This window comes from Nyctereutes procyonoides, unplaced genomic scaffold (assembly GCF_905146905.1).
Source record: "Nyctereutes procyonoides isolate TBG_1078 unplaced genomic scaffold, NYPRO_anot_genome, whole genome shotgun sequence".
NCBI classification, from domain to species: Eukaryota; Metazoa; Chordata; class Mammalia; order Carnivora; family Canidae; genus Nyctereutes; species Nyctereutes procyonoides.
The window spans coordinates 24,906,460-24,926,788 of record NW_026575134.1 but is presented as its reverse complement, the minus strand read 5'-3'; the positions used below and the strand labels follow the sequence as shown (position 1 = coordinate 24,926,788).

The window sequence follows — 20,329 nt, the reverse complement described above, 5'->3', positions numbered from 1 at the left end:
TCTGGTGTTATTCTTCTATTTTTTTATTTTTATGTCTATTATAGGTTTTTTATTTTTGTTTATCATTCATTATGTTTACATATAACATCTTATGTGTATAGTAGCTTATTTTAAAATGATGGTCACTTAAGTTCTAACCCATATTTTTAAAACTTTTATTTATTTATTTATTTATTTATTTATTTATTTATTTATTTATTTATTTATCTATGAGAGACATACAGAAACAGAGGCAGAGACATAGGCAGAGGGAGAAGCAGGCTCCCTACAGGGAGCCCGATGTGGGACTCAATCCTAGGACCCCAGGTTCATAATGTGAGCTGAAGGCAGATGCTCAACCATTGACCCACCCAGGTGCACCACTAACCCATCTTTAAAAAGCTAAATTTCTATTTCCCCTCTCTACATTCTAAATATGTTATAATTTACATCTTTTTATTTTATTGATTCCTTGATTCATATTTGTGGATAGGATGATATGTGATACGTTTTTTTTTTCGTTTTGTTTTGTTTGTTTAAGTTGAAGTTAGTTAATATATAGTGTATTAGTTTCAGGAGTAGAATTAAGGATTCATCAGTTGTATATAACACCCAATTCTCATTATATCAAGTGCCCTCAAGTGGCTTTGATTTATATTTCCTTGATGATGAGTGATGTTGAGCACTTCTTCATGTGTCTGCTAGCCATTTGTATGTCTTCTTTGGAGAAAAGTCTGTTCGTGACTTCTACCCATTTCTTGACTAGATTTTTTTGTTTTGGGGGTGTTTAGTTTGAGAACTTCTATATAGATTTTTGGATACTAAACCTTTATCTGGTATGTCATTTTTAAATATCTTCCCCTATTTTGTAGGTGGCCTTTTAGTTTGGTGGTTTCCTTTGCTCTGCAAAAGGTTTGGATTTTTGTTGTTTGTTTTTTTCCCGAAGTCCCAATAGTTTATTTTTGCTTTTGTTTCCATTGCCTCTGGAGACGTGTCTAAGAAGAAATTGCAGGGGCCAAGTTGAAAGAAGATGATGCCTCTGCTCCCTAGGATTTTGATGGATTCCCAAATCACATTTAGATGTTTCATCCATTTTGAATTTATTTTTGTATACGGTGTAAGAAAGTGATCCAGTTACATTCTTCTGCATGTGGCAGTCCAATTTTCCCAACACCATTTTTTGAAGAGACTATCTTTTTTCCATTAGATGTTCTTTCCTGCTCTGTCAAAGATTAGTTGACTATAGAATTGGGGGTCTATTTCTGGGTTATTTATTTTGTTTCATTGATCTTTGTGTATGTTTTTGTGCCAGTAACATACTGTCTGGATGATCACAGCTTTGTAATACAGCTTGAAGTCCAGAATTGTGGTTCCTCTAGCTTTGGTTTCCTTTTCAACATTACTTTAACTATTTGGGGTCTTTTGTGATTCCATACAGATTTTAGAATTGCTTGTTCCAAGCATGCTATGTTTTTTAAGTACAGAAGGTAGTTTTGAAATTTAAGTTAACTACCATGTTTATCTTTTCAGGTATGATTTGAGGATCTACGATGACAGATAAGTAGGGGTAAGCTAAGTTTGCCCCATCCTTTGAACGCAGCTAGATAATTATCAAAACAATGTGAACACCCAATAAATTATTCTAAGGGCTGAAAGAACAAAATTGCAAAACTATAAGTAGAAAGTCAACCACTTTCTGGAAGGTAAGAAGTTCAGAGGGAAGATCTGGGGGAGATAAGAACTACAGGGGCTCTGGAGGGGAGGGATCCCTCTTACAGAGACTCCACATGGTAGTATAAGCAGCAAAACATAAAATATTAAGTTTTAGAAATTAGCTGCCACCAAGTCATGGATAGCTTAAAGGAGGGAAGGAGGACAGAGACCCAGGAATGACAGCATGGTCTGAGGATGCCCTGGGATGCAAGAAGAATGGGTGGTGCTAACATGTTACACTGCTCCCAGGCATAAGAGCAGGGAATCTAGCTCAGGGCAGTGAGATTGGATGTCAGATATCTTTTCTTCCTTGCCATAAACCCTAAACCACTGTACAGTAATGTGACTACTTTCTTGGGATGGGCCAGCGAATGGCTAAAGAACCATGAGACCCTGCCCCAGAAGTCCAGCATGGTTCTGCACCACACAAGCTCCTAAAATTTAGAGTTTTGAAACCAAGCCACACCCCTAAGATAATAAAACAAATCAGACACAGACAGAATGAAGGCAGGTATCTGAAGGAAGCCAGGAAAAAGAAGGATGATTGTTTGAATTTCTTTTAAGGGTTCTTGAAGAGTGGTGGATGTGAACTCTCATTTCCAGGGCTAGAGAGCAGGGTATCACTATTTTCACCCTGCCCATCAGTGTTAAAGGTTTAAGAGAGCAAAACTCTATCTAGTGGAGGCTGGAGCATCCTACACCAAGCTCTGCCCCGCCCCCACTCTCCCTCCTCCTAGACTCCCCACATCCTCCAGGCACATCTTCACTTGAGCAAGAGTCCACCTGAGAATCAGCATGAGGCCCCACCCCCATAACACAAGCAGAAACAACTTGCACACAAGTCTACTAATCATAGAGGGCTGCAAGGCCTCATCTCTAGGGGGAATAGGATGTAGTTTCTTTTTAATTTCTATTTCTTATTTTTATTATTTATTATTCTTCTTTCGTTTATTTTTAAACTATTTTTATATATTATCTTTCTTTTAATTGTCTTTTTTTGTACGTAGCTGCTGCTGCTTCTTGGTTGTTGTTGTTGCTGATCTAGCTTCTTTTTAACGAACAGATTGAAACACAATAGGATCTAGTTTGTTTTATTTTTTTCTGCAAAAATGACAAAGCAGAGGTATTCACCCCAAAAGAAAGAACAGAAAATAGAACCAATGGCCAGGGATTTAATAAAAACAGATACAAAAAAGATGTCTGAATGAGAATTTCAAATAACAATTATAAGGATACCAGCTGGGCTTGAAAAAAAGCATAGAAGAAACTAGGGAATCCCTTACTGCAGAGATAAAAGAATTAAAATTTAGTCACATTGAAATTTTACAAAAGGTTTTTTTTTTTGTTTTTATTTATTTACTATAGTCACAAAGAGAGAGAGAGAGAGAGAGAGAGAGAGAGAGAGAGAGAGAGAGGCAGAGACACAGGCAGAGGGAGAAGCAGGCTCCATGCACCGGGAGCCCGACGTGGGATTCGATCCCGGGTCTCCAGGATCGCGCCCTGGGCCAAAGGCAGGCGCCAAACCGCTGCGCCACCCAGGGATCCCTGTTCTAATCCTTATTAATTAGAATTAATTATTAATTAAGAAGAGTCTTCTGCTTGGTTTAAGATTTATTTGCCGTTTTTTCTCCACCTCCTTTAGGTGTAAAGTTAGCTTCTGTATTTCAGACCTTTCTTATTTCTTGAGAAAGGCTTGCATTGCTATATACTTCCCTCTTAGAACCACTTTTGCTGCATCTCAAGCGTTTTTAACCATTGTTTTTTTTTCCATTTTCATTTGTTTCCATAATTTTTTAACTTCTTTAATTTCCTGGTTGACCCATTCATTCTTTAACCTCCAAGTGTTTGAATTCCTTCCAAATTTCGTCTTGTGATTGAGTTCAAGTTTCAAAATATTATGGTCTAAAAATATGCATTGTATGATCTCAGGCTTTTGATACTACTTTAAACGAAATTTGTGACTCATTATGTGGCATATTCTGGAGAATGTTCCATATGCATCCTAGAAGAATGTGTATCATAAAGAATGTTTTATGATGAATTGCTCTGAATATATCTGTGAAGCCCATCTGGTCCAGTGTGTCATTCAAAGTTTTTATTTCCTTGTTGATCTTCTGATCTTTGAGTGGGGTGTTAAAGTCTCCTACTATTATGGTATTATTATCAATGTATTTCTTTAATTTAGCTATTAATTAGTTTATATAATTGGATGCTCCCATTTAAGGGGCATAAATATTTACAATAGTTAGATCTTCTTGTTGGATGGACACTTTAGCTATGATATAGTGTCTTTCTTCATCTTTTATTGCACTCTTTGGTTTAAAATCTAATTTTTCTGAAATAAGGGTTGCTATTGCAGCTTTCTTTTGATGGACATTGGCATGATAAATGGTTTTCCATCTCCTCACTTTTAACCTGCAGTTGTCTTTGGGTCTAAAATGAGTCTCTTATTGATAGCATATCAATGGGTCTTGCTTTTTTTTTTTTTATCCAATCTACTACCCTGTATCTTTTGATTGGATCAGTTAGTCTGTTTACATTTAGAGTAACTATTGAAACTATGAATTTAATACCATTGTATTCCCTGTAAAGTCACTGTTTCTGGATATAGGCTCTTTCCTTTTCTGGTCTGTGTTGCTTTTGGACTCTCTCTTTACTTAAAGGATCCCCTTTAATATTTCTTACAAGGCTGTTATAGTGATCACAAATTGTTTTAGTTTCTGTTTGTCCTGGAAGCTCTTTAATCTCTCTTTCCTTTCTGAATGACAGCCTTGCTGGATAAAGTATTCTTAGATGCATATTTTTCTCATTTAGCGCTTGAATATATCATGCCAGTCTTTTCTCGTCTGCCAGGTCTCTGTGGATGGCTCTGCTGCCAGCCTTATATTTTTACCCTTGTAGATTAACGACCTATTGCCTGAGCTGCTTTCAGGATTTTCTCTTTATCTCTGAAATTTGCAACCTTCACTATTACCTGTCAAGATGTTGACCTAACTTTTTGAAGGGGGTTCTCTGTGCCTCCTTGACTTGAATGCCTATTTCCTTCCCCAGATTGGGGAATTTATCAGCTATAATTTACTCAAATATACCTTCTGCTCCCCTCTCTTTCTTTCTTCTTCTTTTAGAAGAAAACTGGATCCCACAATTGTAAAGAAAGAAAAACTTACACATTTACAAAAATTAAATTATATACAATGAAAAGATAGAATATAACTGTAAAAATGAAAATTCAGCAAAACTTTTAAAAAAGAGTTGATAAAATGAGAAATTAGTTAAAAAGGAAAATATATTAAAACTGAAAGACTAAAGAATCATGAGGTAAAAAACACATGAATTCTATATACCATTTTCCCCTCGTGCTGCAGTTTTGCAGTTCTGTGTGATCTGTAACCTTGGTGTTAGCCAGATGTTCCTGCGGTCTTTTGGGGGAGGGGCCTGATGTGCTGATTCTCAGGTGGCTTTGCCTGGTGGGAATTGCACCGCCCTTGTCAGGGGCCAGGTTCAGTGTAAATGGCTCAGGATTTCTCTTTGTGGCTTTTGTTCCCTGGAGGCTTTCCATACCACTTTAGGGGATTAAAATGAAAATGGCAGTCTCCCAATCTCCAGCTCCGGAGCTGAAAGATTGCACCCCCCAATATTCAGTGAGCCCTCACAGAAAAGCAATCACTCTTGTGTCCCTGGTTTCCATCCACACTCCATGTTCACACAGCCTGTAACCAAGCACTTTTATCTCAGGCTTGTGACCTGTTTTGAGTCTCCAAACTTTAAAGACTCTGGTGGTGTGCACCTGTGCCATTCCTCTTGGGGGATGATTAGGGGTCTTGCCATGGTTCTGCCCCTTGCTAGACCCCTGCTGAGAGTGGTCATCAGACCCTGCCACAGTTTGTGGTTTATGGCAACACAGAGCTGAAAGCCCATTCCTGGGCTCTGTGTTTGCAGCTAGCTTCCCTGCTCTAATCCTTGGGAGCTCGGCCACACTCAGACTCCCATGTTCTTTTTATGATCCCAGGGATCCTGAGACCACATTGTCCCTCCTAAGGTTCCACCTGCTCACCACCTGAGTGCCTTTCAGGCAGGAATGTCCCTCACTGGAGCAGACTTGTAAAGGTTTTGATTTTACACTCTGCTGCTATATCGCTTTCTGGTACCCCGCTTTTGGAAGTGCCCTCCCCTGCCTCCACCCGTTTATCTTCCAATATATAGCCTGGGATTCACATCTCCACACCTCCTACTTTGCAAAAAGTCGTCGCTTTTCTCTCTGAAAAATTGAAACAATTCTTTCCTTAGATTTCTGAGTTCTTTCTGAGTTCATAGGTGTTCAGAATGATTTGATAGCTATATAGCTGAATTCCAGATAAAACTAGGGTCCCCTACTCCTCCACCGTCTTCCTCCAAAATCTGTTACATTTCTATACACCAATAATGAGGCAGCAGATAAAGAAACCAAGGAATCGATCCCATTTGCAACTGCACCAAAAACTATAAGATACCTATGAATATATCTAACTAAAGAAGTAAAAGATCTCTGCACTTATGAAAGAAATTGAAGAGGACACAAATATATGGAAAAATATTTCATGGTCATGGATTCAAAGAACAAACATTGTTAAAATGTCTACATTTTAGCATACATAACAAAATATACACAATGAATGCAATCCCTACCAAAATACCATCAACCTTTTTCACAGAACTAGAACAAATAAGCCTGTAATTTGTACAGAACCAGAAAAGACAAATGATTGTGAAAAAGAAAAACAAAACTGGTGCTATCACGATTCTGGATTTCAAGCTATAAAGCTAGCCATCAAGACAGTATGGTACTGGGGTGTCTGGGTGGCTTAGTCAGTTAAGTGTGATGCCTTCAGCTCAGGTCATGATGCCAGGGTCCTGAGTTTGAGCCATACAATAGGCTCCCTTCTCAGTGGGTAGTCTGCTTCTGAGGGCTCTCTCCCTCTGCAGCTTCCCTTGCTTGTGCTCTCTCACTTTTTCTCTGTGTTAAATAAATTAAATAAATAAATAAATAAATAAATAAAATCTTTTCTTTTAATAAAATCTTTTTTAAAAGAAGACAGTATGGTACAAAAACAGACACATAGATCAATGGAACAGAATAGAGAACCCAGAAATGGACCCTCAACTCTATGATCAACTAATCTTTAAACAAGTGGAAAGACTATCCAAAGGGAAAAAAGTCTTCTTGCCTGTTGGTGGGAATGCAAACTGTATGGAGGTTCCTCAAAAAGTTAAAAACAGAACTACCCTAAGATCCAGTAATTGCACTACTAGGTATTTACCCAAATGTTACAAAAATACTGATTCAAAGGGGTACATGCATCCTGATACTTATAGCAGCAATGTCCACAATGGCCAAACTATGGAGAGAGAGCCCAAATACGTATTGTATGATGAATGGATAAATAAGATGTGATATATATACAATGGAATATTACTCAGGCATCAAAAAATGGAATCTTACCATTTGCAATGACATGGAAGGAAATAGAGAGTATTATGCTAAGCAAAATGAATCAGTCAGAGAAAGACAAATATCATATGATTTCACTCATCTGTGGAATTTAAGAGAAACTGATGAACAGAAGGGAAAGGAAGGAAAAATAAAATAAGATGAAATCAGAGATGGAAACAAACCATAAGAGTTTCTATAGTTCCTATAGTTCCTTAACTATAAGAAACAAACTGAGAGTTGTTGGAGGGGAAATAGATGGGGGATGGGGTAATTAACTGGGTGATGGATGTTAGAGAGGGTACTTGATTAGTGTGCATTGGATGCTACATGCAACTGATGAATCACTAAACTCCACCTCTGAAACTAATAATACACTTTATGTTATTTAATTTAATTTTTTAATTTTTTTAAAGATTTTATCTATTTATTCATGAGAGACACAGAAAGAGAGAGGCGGGGGGCAGAGACACAGGCAGAGAGAGAAGCAGGCTCCATACAGGGAGCCCGATGCAGGACTCGATCCTGGGACTCCAGGATCACACCCTGAGCTGAAGGCAGACACTTAACCGCTGAGCCACCCAGGCATCCCTGTTATTTAATTTTAAATTTTACAAAAGAAAAAATATAATTTTCAAATCCACAACCTAACCACTTATTTTAAGACACTAAAAAAGGAAAAAAATCTAAACCTAAAGCAGGCAGAAGGAAGGCAATATACTGAGTAAAGTGCAAATTAATGAAATAAGGACAATCATCTTATGGTTTCACTCATACGGGGAATATAAAAAATAGGGCAGATCATAGGGGAAGGAGAGAAAATGAGTGGAAAAAATCAGAGAGGGTGGCAAAACATGAAGAGACTCCTAATTCTGGGAAACGAACAAGGGTTAGTGGAAGAGGAGGTGGGCGGGAGGATGGGGTGATTGGGTGACAGGAACTGAGTTGGGCGCTTGATGGGATGAACACTCAGTCTTATATGTTGAAAATAGAACTCCAATAAAAATATACAAAAAAAGAAAAAAATAAGGAACAGTAAAATACAGAAAAATGAAAGATATTAAAAATGGATTCTTTGAATAGACCGACAAAATTGACCTTTAGTCAGATCAACCAAGATAGAAGAGACTCAAGTTACTAGAATCAGATATGAAAGAGACACATTACTGCTAACTTTGCAGAAAGAAAAATAAAAATAAATAAATACTATGAACAACTGCACACCAACAAATGAGACAACTAAATACAATGGATATTTAGACATTTCTTCATTGAGAATATACAAATGTCAAAAGCACATATAAAGATGTTCAACATCAGTAATCATTAGGAAAATTCAAATCAAACCACTGTGAGATAACACCTCACATCTATTAAGATTAGCTATTATTAAAAAAAAAAACAGAAAAGAGCAAGCATTGGTTAGGATGTAGAGAAACTAGAATACTTGCACACTGCAGTTAATAATGAAAATTAGTGCAGACACTATGGAAACAGTATGACAGCTCTCCAAAAAATTAAACATAAGATTACCATAAAATCTAACAATTCCACTTCTTGAAATATACTCAGAGTAATCAAATATAGGACTCCAAGAAATAGTTGTACAAACATTAAAGGACAAATATTGCATAATTCTCTTCTCAGGAATTATCCTGACCAGTCAAATTTATAGACAGACAGTACAATGGTAGTTTCCAGGGGCTGTGGGGAGGGATAATGTGGAGTTACATACAGGCTTTCAGTTTTGCACTGTGAAAAGGGTTCTGTGGATAGATGTGATGGCGGGAGCACAAAACTGTGAATGATTAAGACCACTCCACTGTACACTGCAAAATATGTAAGATGGTAAATTTCATGTTATGTGTATTTTACCATAATTTTTTAAACTCTTAGAAGAAAACATAAAAATTTATTACCTTGGATTTAGCACAATAGTCTTAGATATGACACCAAAACTGTAAACAACAACAGCAACAACAACAACAGATAAATTGGACTTCATCAAAATTAAACCTTTTGTGTTTCAAATGATGGTAAAAAGAAAGTGAGGAAATGACCAACAGCTTGGGAGAAAATACTTCCAAGTTGTATTGAGGAACATATAAGAAACTTGTGTCCAGAATGTATAAATAATCTACAGACCAATGATAAAAAGACAAAAGTTCACTTAAAAATGAATCTTTTTTTCCATTTTCCAGAACCTTATAAAAGAAATACAAGCAAATATTTCTCTGAGAAGATATGCTAATAGCCAATAAGTACACGAAAAGATCAAGTATCATTAATTCTATTCATATGTGTTCAGAACAGAGAAATCATCTACAGATAGGGAAGATGATTAGTGGTTGCCTATATTGGTGAGAGGAGGTCTGACAGGTAGTAGAGGAGAATAACTAAAGGAAAGAAAGAAGGAGGAAGGAAGAAAGAAAGAAAGAAAAAAGGAAAGAAAAAAGAAAAAGGAGGGAGGGAGAGATGGAAGAGAGAAGTGAGGAAAAGAAAGAAAAGAGATTTCACAATAGGTTTTAAAGTATCTTTGTCAGATACAAGTGACAATTTATTACTAATATTGTTACTTATAAATTATATTTTTATTCCTGCACAAAATAGAATTGATATGCAATAGTTAAAAGCTTACATTCATAAAAAAAAAGCTTACATTCATTGAAGAGTTCGCCTGAGCAGTAGGTTCATCGTCTGTTGGAAACTGATATATCTGGATGCCATTACTAACCAATTCAGTCATTATTTTACACTTGAACTTCTGTAAATCATATTTAGAAATTGTATCTGCTTTGGCAATCAATGGTACAATGTTCACCTGTAAATAAGGTAGCAAACAAAATCCTACCATTGAGGATTTGTTGTTAATCTTGGAATTTTTACATCAAAACCTTACAAGCTCTGACAATAAATTTTTACAACTAGATAATCACTGGCTACTACTGTACCTTCCTCACAAAATGGCTTTCCAAGTACTGATTTTCATCAATACTTTTGAAGATTAACCTTTTGTTAGAATTCAGGTATAGAGGTTTCAAATTTCTTTTCTCGAGCTTTCTTACACTTTCAACACATTTGAGTTTGTAAAATGTAAGCAGTAGAATAAGATAGTCCAATTAATTCATTATCAATTTGATGTCTTATTAAACTGAGTGCTTTCATCAAAACTGTACCCTAAATTAATTTTGTCCTTCTACCTGCCATTCATTTGCATCCCTTTCTCCATAAATCCATGCCTCTGTAGATAGATTTGCTTGTGTTTTCCAAAGGCCACCTAAAAATAATAGACCCTTCTTTTGTTACCATACTCTGAAGGCTGACTACATGTATACATGTGCATAACACCTTGCTCACAAATATATCTGTAATTTGTAAAAAGGTATTATTTCTATATTGCATATTTGAGGTTGAAATTTTATTCATAGGGGATCCCTGGGTGGCGCAGCGGTTTGGCGCCTGCCTTTGGCCCAGGGCGCGATCCTGGAGACCCAGGATCGAATCCCACGTCAGGCTCCCGGCACATGGAGCCTGCTTCTCCCTCTGCCTGTGTCTCTGCCTCTCTCTCTCTCTCTCTCTCTCTCTCTGTGTGTGACTATCATAAAAAAATAAAAAAAAATAAAAAAAAAGAAATTTTATTCATAAACTTTTTTCCTAGTTCTACAATATGATCACTCCTCTCTCCCTACATTTACATTTTAAAATTAAACTTTGTAGAAATAAAAAAATTTGCAAAATTCTAAGATACATTTTATTATTATTAAGATAAGTTATCTTATTAAATCATAGCTACATAATATCAAGTTTTGTGATATGGTAAGAATGCATAAAAATCAGCTCCAGGTGTATTGTTTTTGTTTTAGATTCTTCAAAGCACATTTTAAAAAATCCTTGTACAAATCTAGGGCTTCAATATAACATGAATGTTCAAATTTTTACCTAATTTTAGAATCTTAAATAATTCCTTCCACAATAAAAAGCATACAACTTCTAAGGTAGATTCAAATATCTTGGATTGTATTGCTGAGAAAGCTATCTTCTAATGATAGTAAAACCTTAACATATAATAAATGGAAAATTTCCATGTTAATAATTTAGATATTCAGACTTGAGGAATGAAAGTCACTTATTGCAGAAGGGAACTGAGCCTAGAAGAGAAGACAATAGACACACAAAATCACCATTGCCCACCCCATTGTTCCTGTATGTTCTTGTAAAAAAAAATTAACAATTTTCTATATCTGGAAATTGCTTCATGATAACAGCTACCCATAATATTAAAAATAAAACTGAGTGTCCCTGGCAATTGAATATACTAATAATCAAGAAATTGAGGCAGCTTTTGATTTTAACTAGAAGTCTAACTTCTTTTTAAAAACTTGGTGACATGTAACATTAAAATACAAAATTTCTTTCCAGTTTGAACCATATAGAGCAAAAGCCAAGACTTCTTTGATAAAAAGAAACCAGATTTTGTACTTTTTCTCTCTTTACCCTAATAAAGGATAAAAAAGAACTCATGGCATAAAAATTTCTTTCATATATATATATTTACCCTCTACTGGAAAAAATATATTCATACATATTGCATTCTGAATCCTCTGTGATAGACCACGAACCAAGATCATGAAAACTTCATGTTTCACATAATCAGTGGTAACGGATAAATGTTAATGGGATTGCTTTATAGTGATGTAGAATGAATTCAATTTGAAAATTACAGATAAATTACCACAATCTCTGTTATCTTAAATCACAAAAAAACTGTAAATTTTTATCTTATTATTTTTTAATCTGTATCTTATTTTCCTAATACCTAATTAAATTTTTCTGGAAAGCAAACTAAGGTTGAAGTTTATCAAATGCTATGGGCTGAATGTATCATCCCACCCCGGTGCCTATGTTGAGGCCCAAACCCCCAGTAGGAAACAGACATACAGACATCAGGTATGTGCAGAGGAAACACCATGTGAGGACACAGTGAGAAGGCAACTATCATTTAAAAAAAAGTAGGTTTTCAAAGAAAAAAATACCTTGGTGGCATTTTCATATTGGACTTCTACTTTCCATAACTGAGAAAATTAATTTCTGTTTAGACTACTAAGTCTGTGGTATGTTGCAATGCTATACTTTGGAAATTAAGAGAAGTGCTTTAAAGATTAATAGAAAAAATTATATTTTAACATATAACATATAAATTCTTGTATTCAAATACCTTCAAGTTATACATTATCACAAAATAATTATCAAATCTTAATAGGCTGATGGATTTATCTAACACACCTTACTGTCAATGTTTTTCATTGTTAATAGATCAAGGGACTTCAGAGAATGTCCTGTAGGTGAAATGAAGTAAAGGCACACATGTATACGGGAATCATGGTAGTCAGTGAAGGAACGTTTAATTTTCAATTCTTCTTGAAGATAAGCCTCAAATTGAGCATCTACATAGTCAACTATAGGTTGGTAGCTGAAAAAAAAAAAGATTATTTCAACAGATTAGCATGACAGATTAATAACACCTATACTCTGCCTTTTAACCATTTAATTAATATAATTAATACGGGGGAGCTTGGGATGATGGCAGAGTAGAAGGACACGGTTCACTGTATCCCATGTTTATAAATAGATATCACCCACATCCAAGTCAATAAATCAGAGAGTGATCCAAACACTAACAAAACACATTCCATGACTTATACACAAAAGAAGCTGCATCTGAATGTTTAGGAAGGTCAGAAAGGGGGAGGAAGACTGTTCATAAGAGGGAGGGACCTGCATGTGCAAAGAGGGGAGGGGAAACAGATCCTTGTGCCAGGGAGTTCACACAGGGAAGACAAACCCACGTAGCTTTTGATTTTTAAAGCCAGAGGGGCTGAATTCTATGAGTTTGTATAACCAATGGGGCTTAGAACCTACCTGGAGCTTTAAATGCCCACTGACTTGACCCTGGGCAAGCCTAGAGGACTAGTGATAGCTGTATCATTCCCCTTAAATATACAGCAACCTGTGCATGGAGGTAACATAAAAAATGGTAGTTTAGGGATCCCTGGGTGGCTCATCGGTTTAGTGCCTGCCTTTGGCCCAGGGTGCGATCCTGGAACCTGGGACGAGTCCCACATCAGGCTCCCAGCATGGAGCCTGCTTCTTCCTCCTCCTGTGTCTCTGCCTCTCTCTCTCTCTCTCTCTCTCTCTCTCTCTCTCTATCATAAATAAATAAATAAATAAATAAATCTTTAAAAATATGGTAGTTTACATAGTGCTGTGGGCAAACAGGAGACATATCCATTTATACTGATTTCAGAGCATGTTAGGAGATGTCACTGAAAATGAAGGACCCGACAGGTGTCATTTTGCTCTCCCATTCCCCAGCATAAACACAGGGCCATCTGCAGGACCCTGGGTTGCACAGACAATAGCTAACCAAATTGCTAGCAATGTGCCGTGTCCACAAGTTTTCCTGAGGACCCCCACATTCCAAGCCTGCCAGCCTCAGCCCTGAGCTCAGGGAAAATTTTGTTAAACTGCATATAATCCCTGCCCAGCTGCTGGGTGCACAGCCACCATTGCACACCTGAACCAGCATGCCCACCTATCACCACACACCATGCCCAGCAACCCACATCCTCTCACACTGAAGCCAAGACTCCCATTGCCTCAGCACTTCAAGGGATCCAGCATAAGACTAGTTGCACAAAGAAAATTTGGCTAAAACTACTGCCCTACCCCCAAGTTCTCCAGCAGGCACAACCCCTAAGAGTTGCCTTACCTGGGTTCTACTAAGTACAGAGAACAAGCAGTGTCCACAACAGGCAAAGAGTCAGTGCAGGTGACTGAACTGAAAGGAAAAATGACTATGACACAAAAGCAGGATGTAAGCAACACACATAGGATACTCTACTCAAGTGCCAGGTTCCAGTGCACAGGGAACACTACACAGAACCTCCTCTTCATAAAGTCACTACTTTTAAGAGAAAAAGACATAGCTGACATTCTTAATGCACATAAACAGACACAAAGAAGCAGACAAAATGAGGAGACAGAGAAATTTATGCAAATTGGAAGAATAGGACAACCCAATCAAAGCAAAGCAGATAAAAGTAATATGCCTCATAGAAAATTTAAAGCAATGAGCATGAGGACTCACTGGAATTGAGAAAAGTGCAAGACATGAGTAAGAACCTGTTATTAACAAAGAGATAAGGAACAAACAGCAGAAAGGAAGAGCACAATAAACTAAATTAATGATTGACAGAATGAACAGCAGAAAGAAAAAGGCAGAGGAATGAATTAGTGACCTAGAAGATAGAGTAATGGAAGAAAGTCACCAAGCTGAAAAAAAAAAAGAATTATGCAAAAGGAGAATAGACTTATGGAACTCAGTGACTACACCAAACATAATATCATCCATGGTACAGGACTCCCAGAAGAAGAAGAGAGAAAAGGAAGCAGAAAATTTATTTCAAGAAATAATAGCTGAGGGACACCCGGGTGGCTCAGTGGATGAGTGTCTGTTTTTAGCTCAGGTAATAATGCTGCAATCGAGTCCTGCATCAGGCTCCCTACAGGGGAGGCTGCTTCCCCTTCTGCCTATGTTTCTGCCTCTCTCTGTGTGTCCCTCATGAATAAATAAATAAAATCTTTAAAAAAGAGAGAAAGAAATAATATCTGAAAAATTCCCTAATCTGGAGGGGAAGCACAGATACCTAGATCCAGGAGGCACAGAGAACTGGATCAAAAGCAACAAAAGCAGACCATCATGGACTACTGTGACACCATCATTTTTATCCCACCCATTGGTGCTGAAAGCCTTCAGGGAACAAAACACCACCACATAGTACAATACAGCCACTTACACAGAGTCATCCATCCTGGATGAAAAAGGATAATATATCATAATAAGAGCATCTATCTAACAAGAAGATCTAACACATAAATATTTGTGATCCTAACTAAGGAAAACAAACCTAAAGAAATTCATTGATAATAATACAATAATAGTAGGTACTTTAACGTTCCCTCACAGCAATGGACAGATCATTTAAGTAGAAGATTGACCAGGAAACAAAGACTTCAAGTGACACCCTGAACCAGATGGACTTCACAGATACATTCAGACATTTAATCCTAAACCAGCATATGCACATCCTTCTCAAGTGCATATGGAACACTCTTCAGAAGAGATAACATATCAGGTCACAATCAGGACTCGCCAGTACAAAATGTTTGAGATCATATGATACATATTTTCAGAACACAGTGCTTTAAAACTTGAAGCAACTACAGGAAAAACATGGAAGGACCATAAATACATGGAAGAGAATCCTACTAAGAATGGATGGGTCAACAAGAAACTAAGGAAGAATTTTTAAAATACATGGAAACAAATGGAAATGAAAACACAACATTTCAGAACATTTATGATGCAGCAAAGTGATCCTAAGATGGAAGCATATAGCAAAACTGGCCTTTCTCAAAAAACAAGAGAAGTCTCAAATATATAACATAACATTACAGAACAAATAAGGCCTAACTCCAGCAGGAGAAGAGAAATAACAAAGATTAGGGCAGAAATCAATGATCAGAAATCAAATCTATCAGAATTTTTTTGATCAGAAATAAAAAAATCAACGATTAAAAAAAAATCAAAAATTTTTTTAAAAAGCCAGTAAAACAGGTCAAGGAAAGTAGGGCTGGTTCCTTGAAATAATTGAGATAAATAAACCCTTCCCCAGACTTTTCAAATAGAAAAGACCCAAAAATCAAAATCATGAATGAAAGAGGAGAAATCACAACCAATACTCAAGAATAAAACAATTCTGAGACAATATTATGAGCAACTCTATGCCAACAAATTTAGCAATCTGAAAGAAATGGATGCACTCCTAGAAACTTATAGACTACCAAAACAGAAACAGGAAGAAATAAAAAAACCTGAACAGACCCATAACCAGCAAAGAAAATGAAGCAGTCATCAAAAATCTCCCAACATATGAGTGAAACCATATAATGATTGTCCTCTGATTGACTCATATGGGGAATATTAGAAATAGTGAAAGGAATATAGGAGAAAGGAAGGAAAATGAGTGGGAAAAATTAGAGAGGGAGACAAAACATGAGAGACTCCTAACTCTAGGAAATGAACAAGGGGTAATGGAAGGGGAGGCAGGTGGGGGGATGGGGTGACTGGGTGATGGGCACTGAGGAGGGCACTTGATGGGATGAACACTGGGTGTTATACTATATGATGGCAAATCGAACTCCAATAAAAAATACACATAAAATAAAATAAAATAAAATAAAATAAAATAAATATTTTTTAAAATCTCCCAACAAACAAGAGTCCAGGGCCAGATGGCATCTCAGCAGAATTCTAACAAACATTTAAAGAAAAATTAGGACTCCTTCTTCTGAAGCTGCTTCAAAAAGTAGAAAAGGAGGGAAAACTTCCAAACTCAATCTATGAGGCCAGCATTACTTCGATCCCAAAATCCCACAAAGACTCCACCAAAAAGATTTACAGACCAATATTCCTGATGAATATAGATATAAATAATCTAACTAAGACACTAGCTAATACAATCCAATAATACATCAAAAGGATTATTCACGATGACCGAGTAGGATTAATTCCTTGGCTGTAAGGGTGGTTCAACATCCACATATCAATCAATGTGATGAACCACATTAATAAAAGAAAGGACAAGAACCATATGATCCTCTAAGTAGATCCAGAAAAAGCATCTGACAAAATACAACATTCCTTCCTTTCTTGATAAAACCTCTGCAATGTAGAGATAGAGGGAACATTCCTCAATATCATAAAATCCATATGCAAAAAACCCACAGAAAATATCATCCTCAATGGGGAAAACCGGAGAGCCATCCCCTAAGGCCGGGAACATGACACGGATGCCCAATCTCATCACTGTTATTCAACATAGTACTAGAAGTCCTAGCCTCAGCAATCAGACAACAAAAAGAAATAAAAGACATTCAGAAGAACAAAACTTCATAGATAACATGATACTCTATGTTGAAAACCCAAAAGATTCTACCCCAAAATTGCTAGAACTCATAAAAGAACTCAGCAAAGTTACAGGATATAAAATCAATGCAAAAAAATTAGTTGCATTTCTTTTGCTTTATAAAATATTTTTTTATTTATTCATGAGAGACAGAGAGAGGCAGAGACACAGGCAGAGGGAGAAGCAGGCTTCATGTGGGGAGCCCAACGTGGGACTCGATCCTGAGACCCTGGGATCACGCCCCGAGCCAAAGGCAGGCACCCAACCGCTGAGCCGCCCAGGTGTCCGAATTAATTGCGTTTCTATACAGTAACAGTGAGGTAGCAGAAAGAGAAATCAAGGAATCAATTCCATTTACAATTGCACCCAAAAGCATAAGATAACTAGGAATAAACCTAACCAAAGAGGTAAAGGATCTATACCTTAAAAACTACAGAACACTCATGAAAGAAATGGAGGAAAGCACAAAGAGATGGAAAAACATTCCCTGTTCATGGATTGGAAGAGGCCATACCCAGAACAATCTATATATTCAGTGCAATCCCTAACAAAATACTATCAGTGTTTTTCATAGAGCTGGAACAAACAATCCTAACATTTGAACAGAACCACATGAGACCCCAAATAGTCAAAGGAATGTTGAAAAAGAAATGCAAAACTGGAGGACATCATAATTCCAGACTTCAAGCTGTATTACAAAGCCATGATCATCAAGAGTGTGATACTGGCACAAAAACAGACACACAGATAAATGGAACAGAATAAAAAAACCAGAAATGGACCCTCAACGTTATGATCAACTAATCTTTGACAAAGCAGGAAAGAACATCCAATAGAAAAAGACATTCTCTTCAGCAAATGGTGTTGGAAAACCTGGACAGCCACATGCAGAAAAATTAAACTGGACCATCTTCAGGGACACGTGGTGGCCCAAGGGTGGAGCATCTGCCTTTGGCTCAGGTCATGACCCCAGGGTCCTGGTATTGAATCCTTCATCAGACTTCCCACAGGGAAGTCTCTTCTCCCTCTGTCTATGTCTCTGCCTTTCTCTGTCTCTCATGGATAAATAAATAAAATCTTTTTAAAATAATAAAATAAACAAGGTGACTTTCTATGTCATACACAAAAATAAATTTAAAATGGATGAAAGGGGCCTCTGGGTGGCTCAGTGGTTGAGTGTCTGCCTTCAGCTCAGGGCATGATCCTGGAGTCCCGGGATCGAATCCCACATCGGGCTCCATGGGGAGTCTGCTTCTCCCTCTGCCTATGTCTCTGCCTCTGCTTCTCTTTCTGGGTCTCTCACAAATAAATAAAAGCTTCAAAAATTAAATTAATTAAATTAATTAAATTAATAAATAAAATAAAATAAAATAAAATGTATGAAAGACCTAACTGTGAATCCAGATAGGAATCCATCAAAATCCTAGAGGAGAACACAGGCAGCAACATCTTTGAACTTGGCTGCAGCAATTTCTTTCTAGGCATATCTCCAAAGGTAAGAAAAACAAAAGCAAAACTGAATTATTGGGACTTCATCAGGATAAGAAGCTGTTGAACAATAAATGAAACAATAAACCAAATTAAAGGCAGCTTATGAAATAGGAGAAGGTATTCATAAATGACATCATATAAAGAACTAGAATTTAAAATCTCCAAAGAACTTATTCAATGCAACACCCCAAAAATAATCCAGTCAAGAAATGGACAAGACATGAACAGACATTTCTCCGAAGAAGACATACAAATGGCCAACAGATACATGAAGAAATGTTCAACATTACTTATCATTAGGGTAATACAAATCAAAACTGTAATGAGATACCACCTCATACCAGTCAGAATGGATAAAATTAACAAGTCAAGAAATAACAAATGTTGACAAATATGTGGAGAAAGGGGAACCCTCTTACACTGTTGGTGGGAATGCAAACTGCTACAGCCAGTCTGGAAAATGGTATGGAGGTTCCTCAAGAAGTTAAAAATAGAGCTACCCTAGGACTTAATCTTCTTGAAAGTAAAGAGTATATAAATAAGATTATCTTGCATTATCTAGGTACTCATATGCAACAACAAATGTCCTTAAAAGAGATATAAAGGTAGCAGAGAAAGCTGTGTGAAGATAGAGGCAGAAGGGAGTGATATAGACACGGAAATATCAACAAAGATACTAAATTCCTTGAAATAAGAAAATCTTTTATTATCAAAATAAGAAATCACTAACCTGGCTTCTTTATTTATTTGATCACCATATCCCACAGTTCTCACAACAGTTAATTTCAATTGAACATTATTTTCTTGAAGTTCATATGTCTGAATTTTAAGTCCAACATTTGAGTAAAAATGCGAGGATTTTTTGTCTTTCAAATTAGTATTGAACAATGTGTCAATGAGTGTTGATTTTCCAATCCCAGTTTCTCCTGTAATAAACATAGATACATTATCTAGGGGCATAAGATGGCTGAGAAGAAGTAACACTCTTAACTCTTAAAGTGGCTTAAAGGGTCTCAAATACATCAATGACTATAATGTCCTTTAAAGTATACATGCTTCTCTTGATTCAGTCATTAATATAATATAGAAAAATATATACATAAAGATGTATCAGATTTTGAAGAGCACTGAAACATTTAAAGAAAAAAGTCTAAGTAATATGACTAACATGATGGAAACAAACACAGATGAAAAGACACAGTCTTGAAGTAACAGCACCAGTGTTACACTACTTAAGATAAATTGAAATGAGCATTTGAGAAAATTAATAATTCAGAAGAGGAGTCAGGCACTTACCCACACACAGAATATTAAAAGAGAATCCTTGTTGGATAGATCGGTTCACCAATTGATGAGGCAAACATTCAAAACCAAAATGACCAAGCATTGTTAAGCAACGGACACTATCTCCTTTTTGCTTAAAAAAATAAAAATGAAAAGATATTAATTAGAATTAGTAATGTCATTTGAAATACGATTTTAGCATGTTGAAGAAATTACAGTTATCATTTGATTATCATAATTCAGACAATATTCAAATGAAGTAAATTTGTGAGCAAATAAGTCTTTTTCCAGACACATAAATTTTGCTTCAACTTAAAAAATAGTAAATAGAGAGGAAGAAGAGGAGGATGGTGGTGGAGTAGAAGGA

General features: G+C 36.5%; 1 protein-coding gene across 2 annotated transcripts in view; it reads right to left on the bottom strand.

Annotated features, from left to right (window-relative positions):
* SEPTIN14 (septin 14) overlaps positions 1-20,089 on the bottom strand; it is a 66,444-nt gene extending 46,355 nt beyond the window's left edge. Inside the window, exons 1-4 of one of the 2 annotated variants that reach the window (XM_055301107.1) lie at positions 19,975-20,089; positions 19,409-19,604; positions 12,443-12,629; positions 9,819-9,980 (exon numbers count right to left, since the gene is read on the bottom strand). In XM_055301107.1, coding sequence (XP_055157082.1) covers positions 9,819-9,980; positions 12,443-12,629; positions 19,409-19,604; positions 19,975-20,065 — 636 coding nt within the window. In that variant the 5' untranslated portion in view covers positions 20,066-20,089. Of the gene's footprint in view, positions 1-9,818; positions 9,981-12,442; positions 12,630-14,924; positions 14,939-19,408; positions 19,605-19,974 lie in introns of those variants that run through there. The other variant, XM_055301106.1, reaches the window with a different exon arrangement.
* Positions 20,090-20,329: the final 240 nt, after the last annotated feature.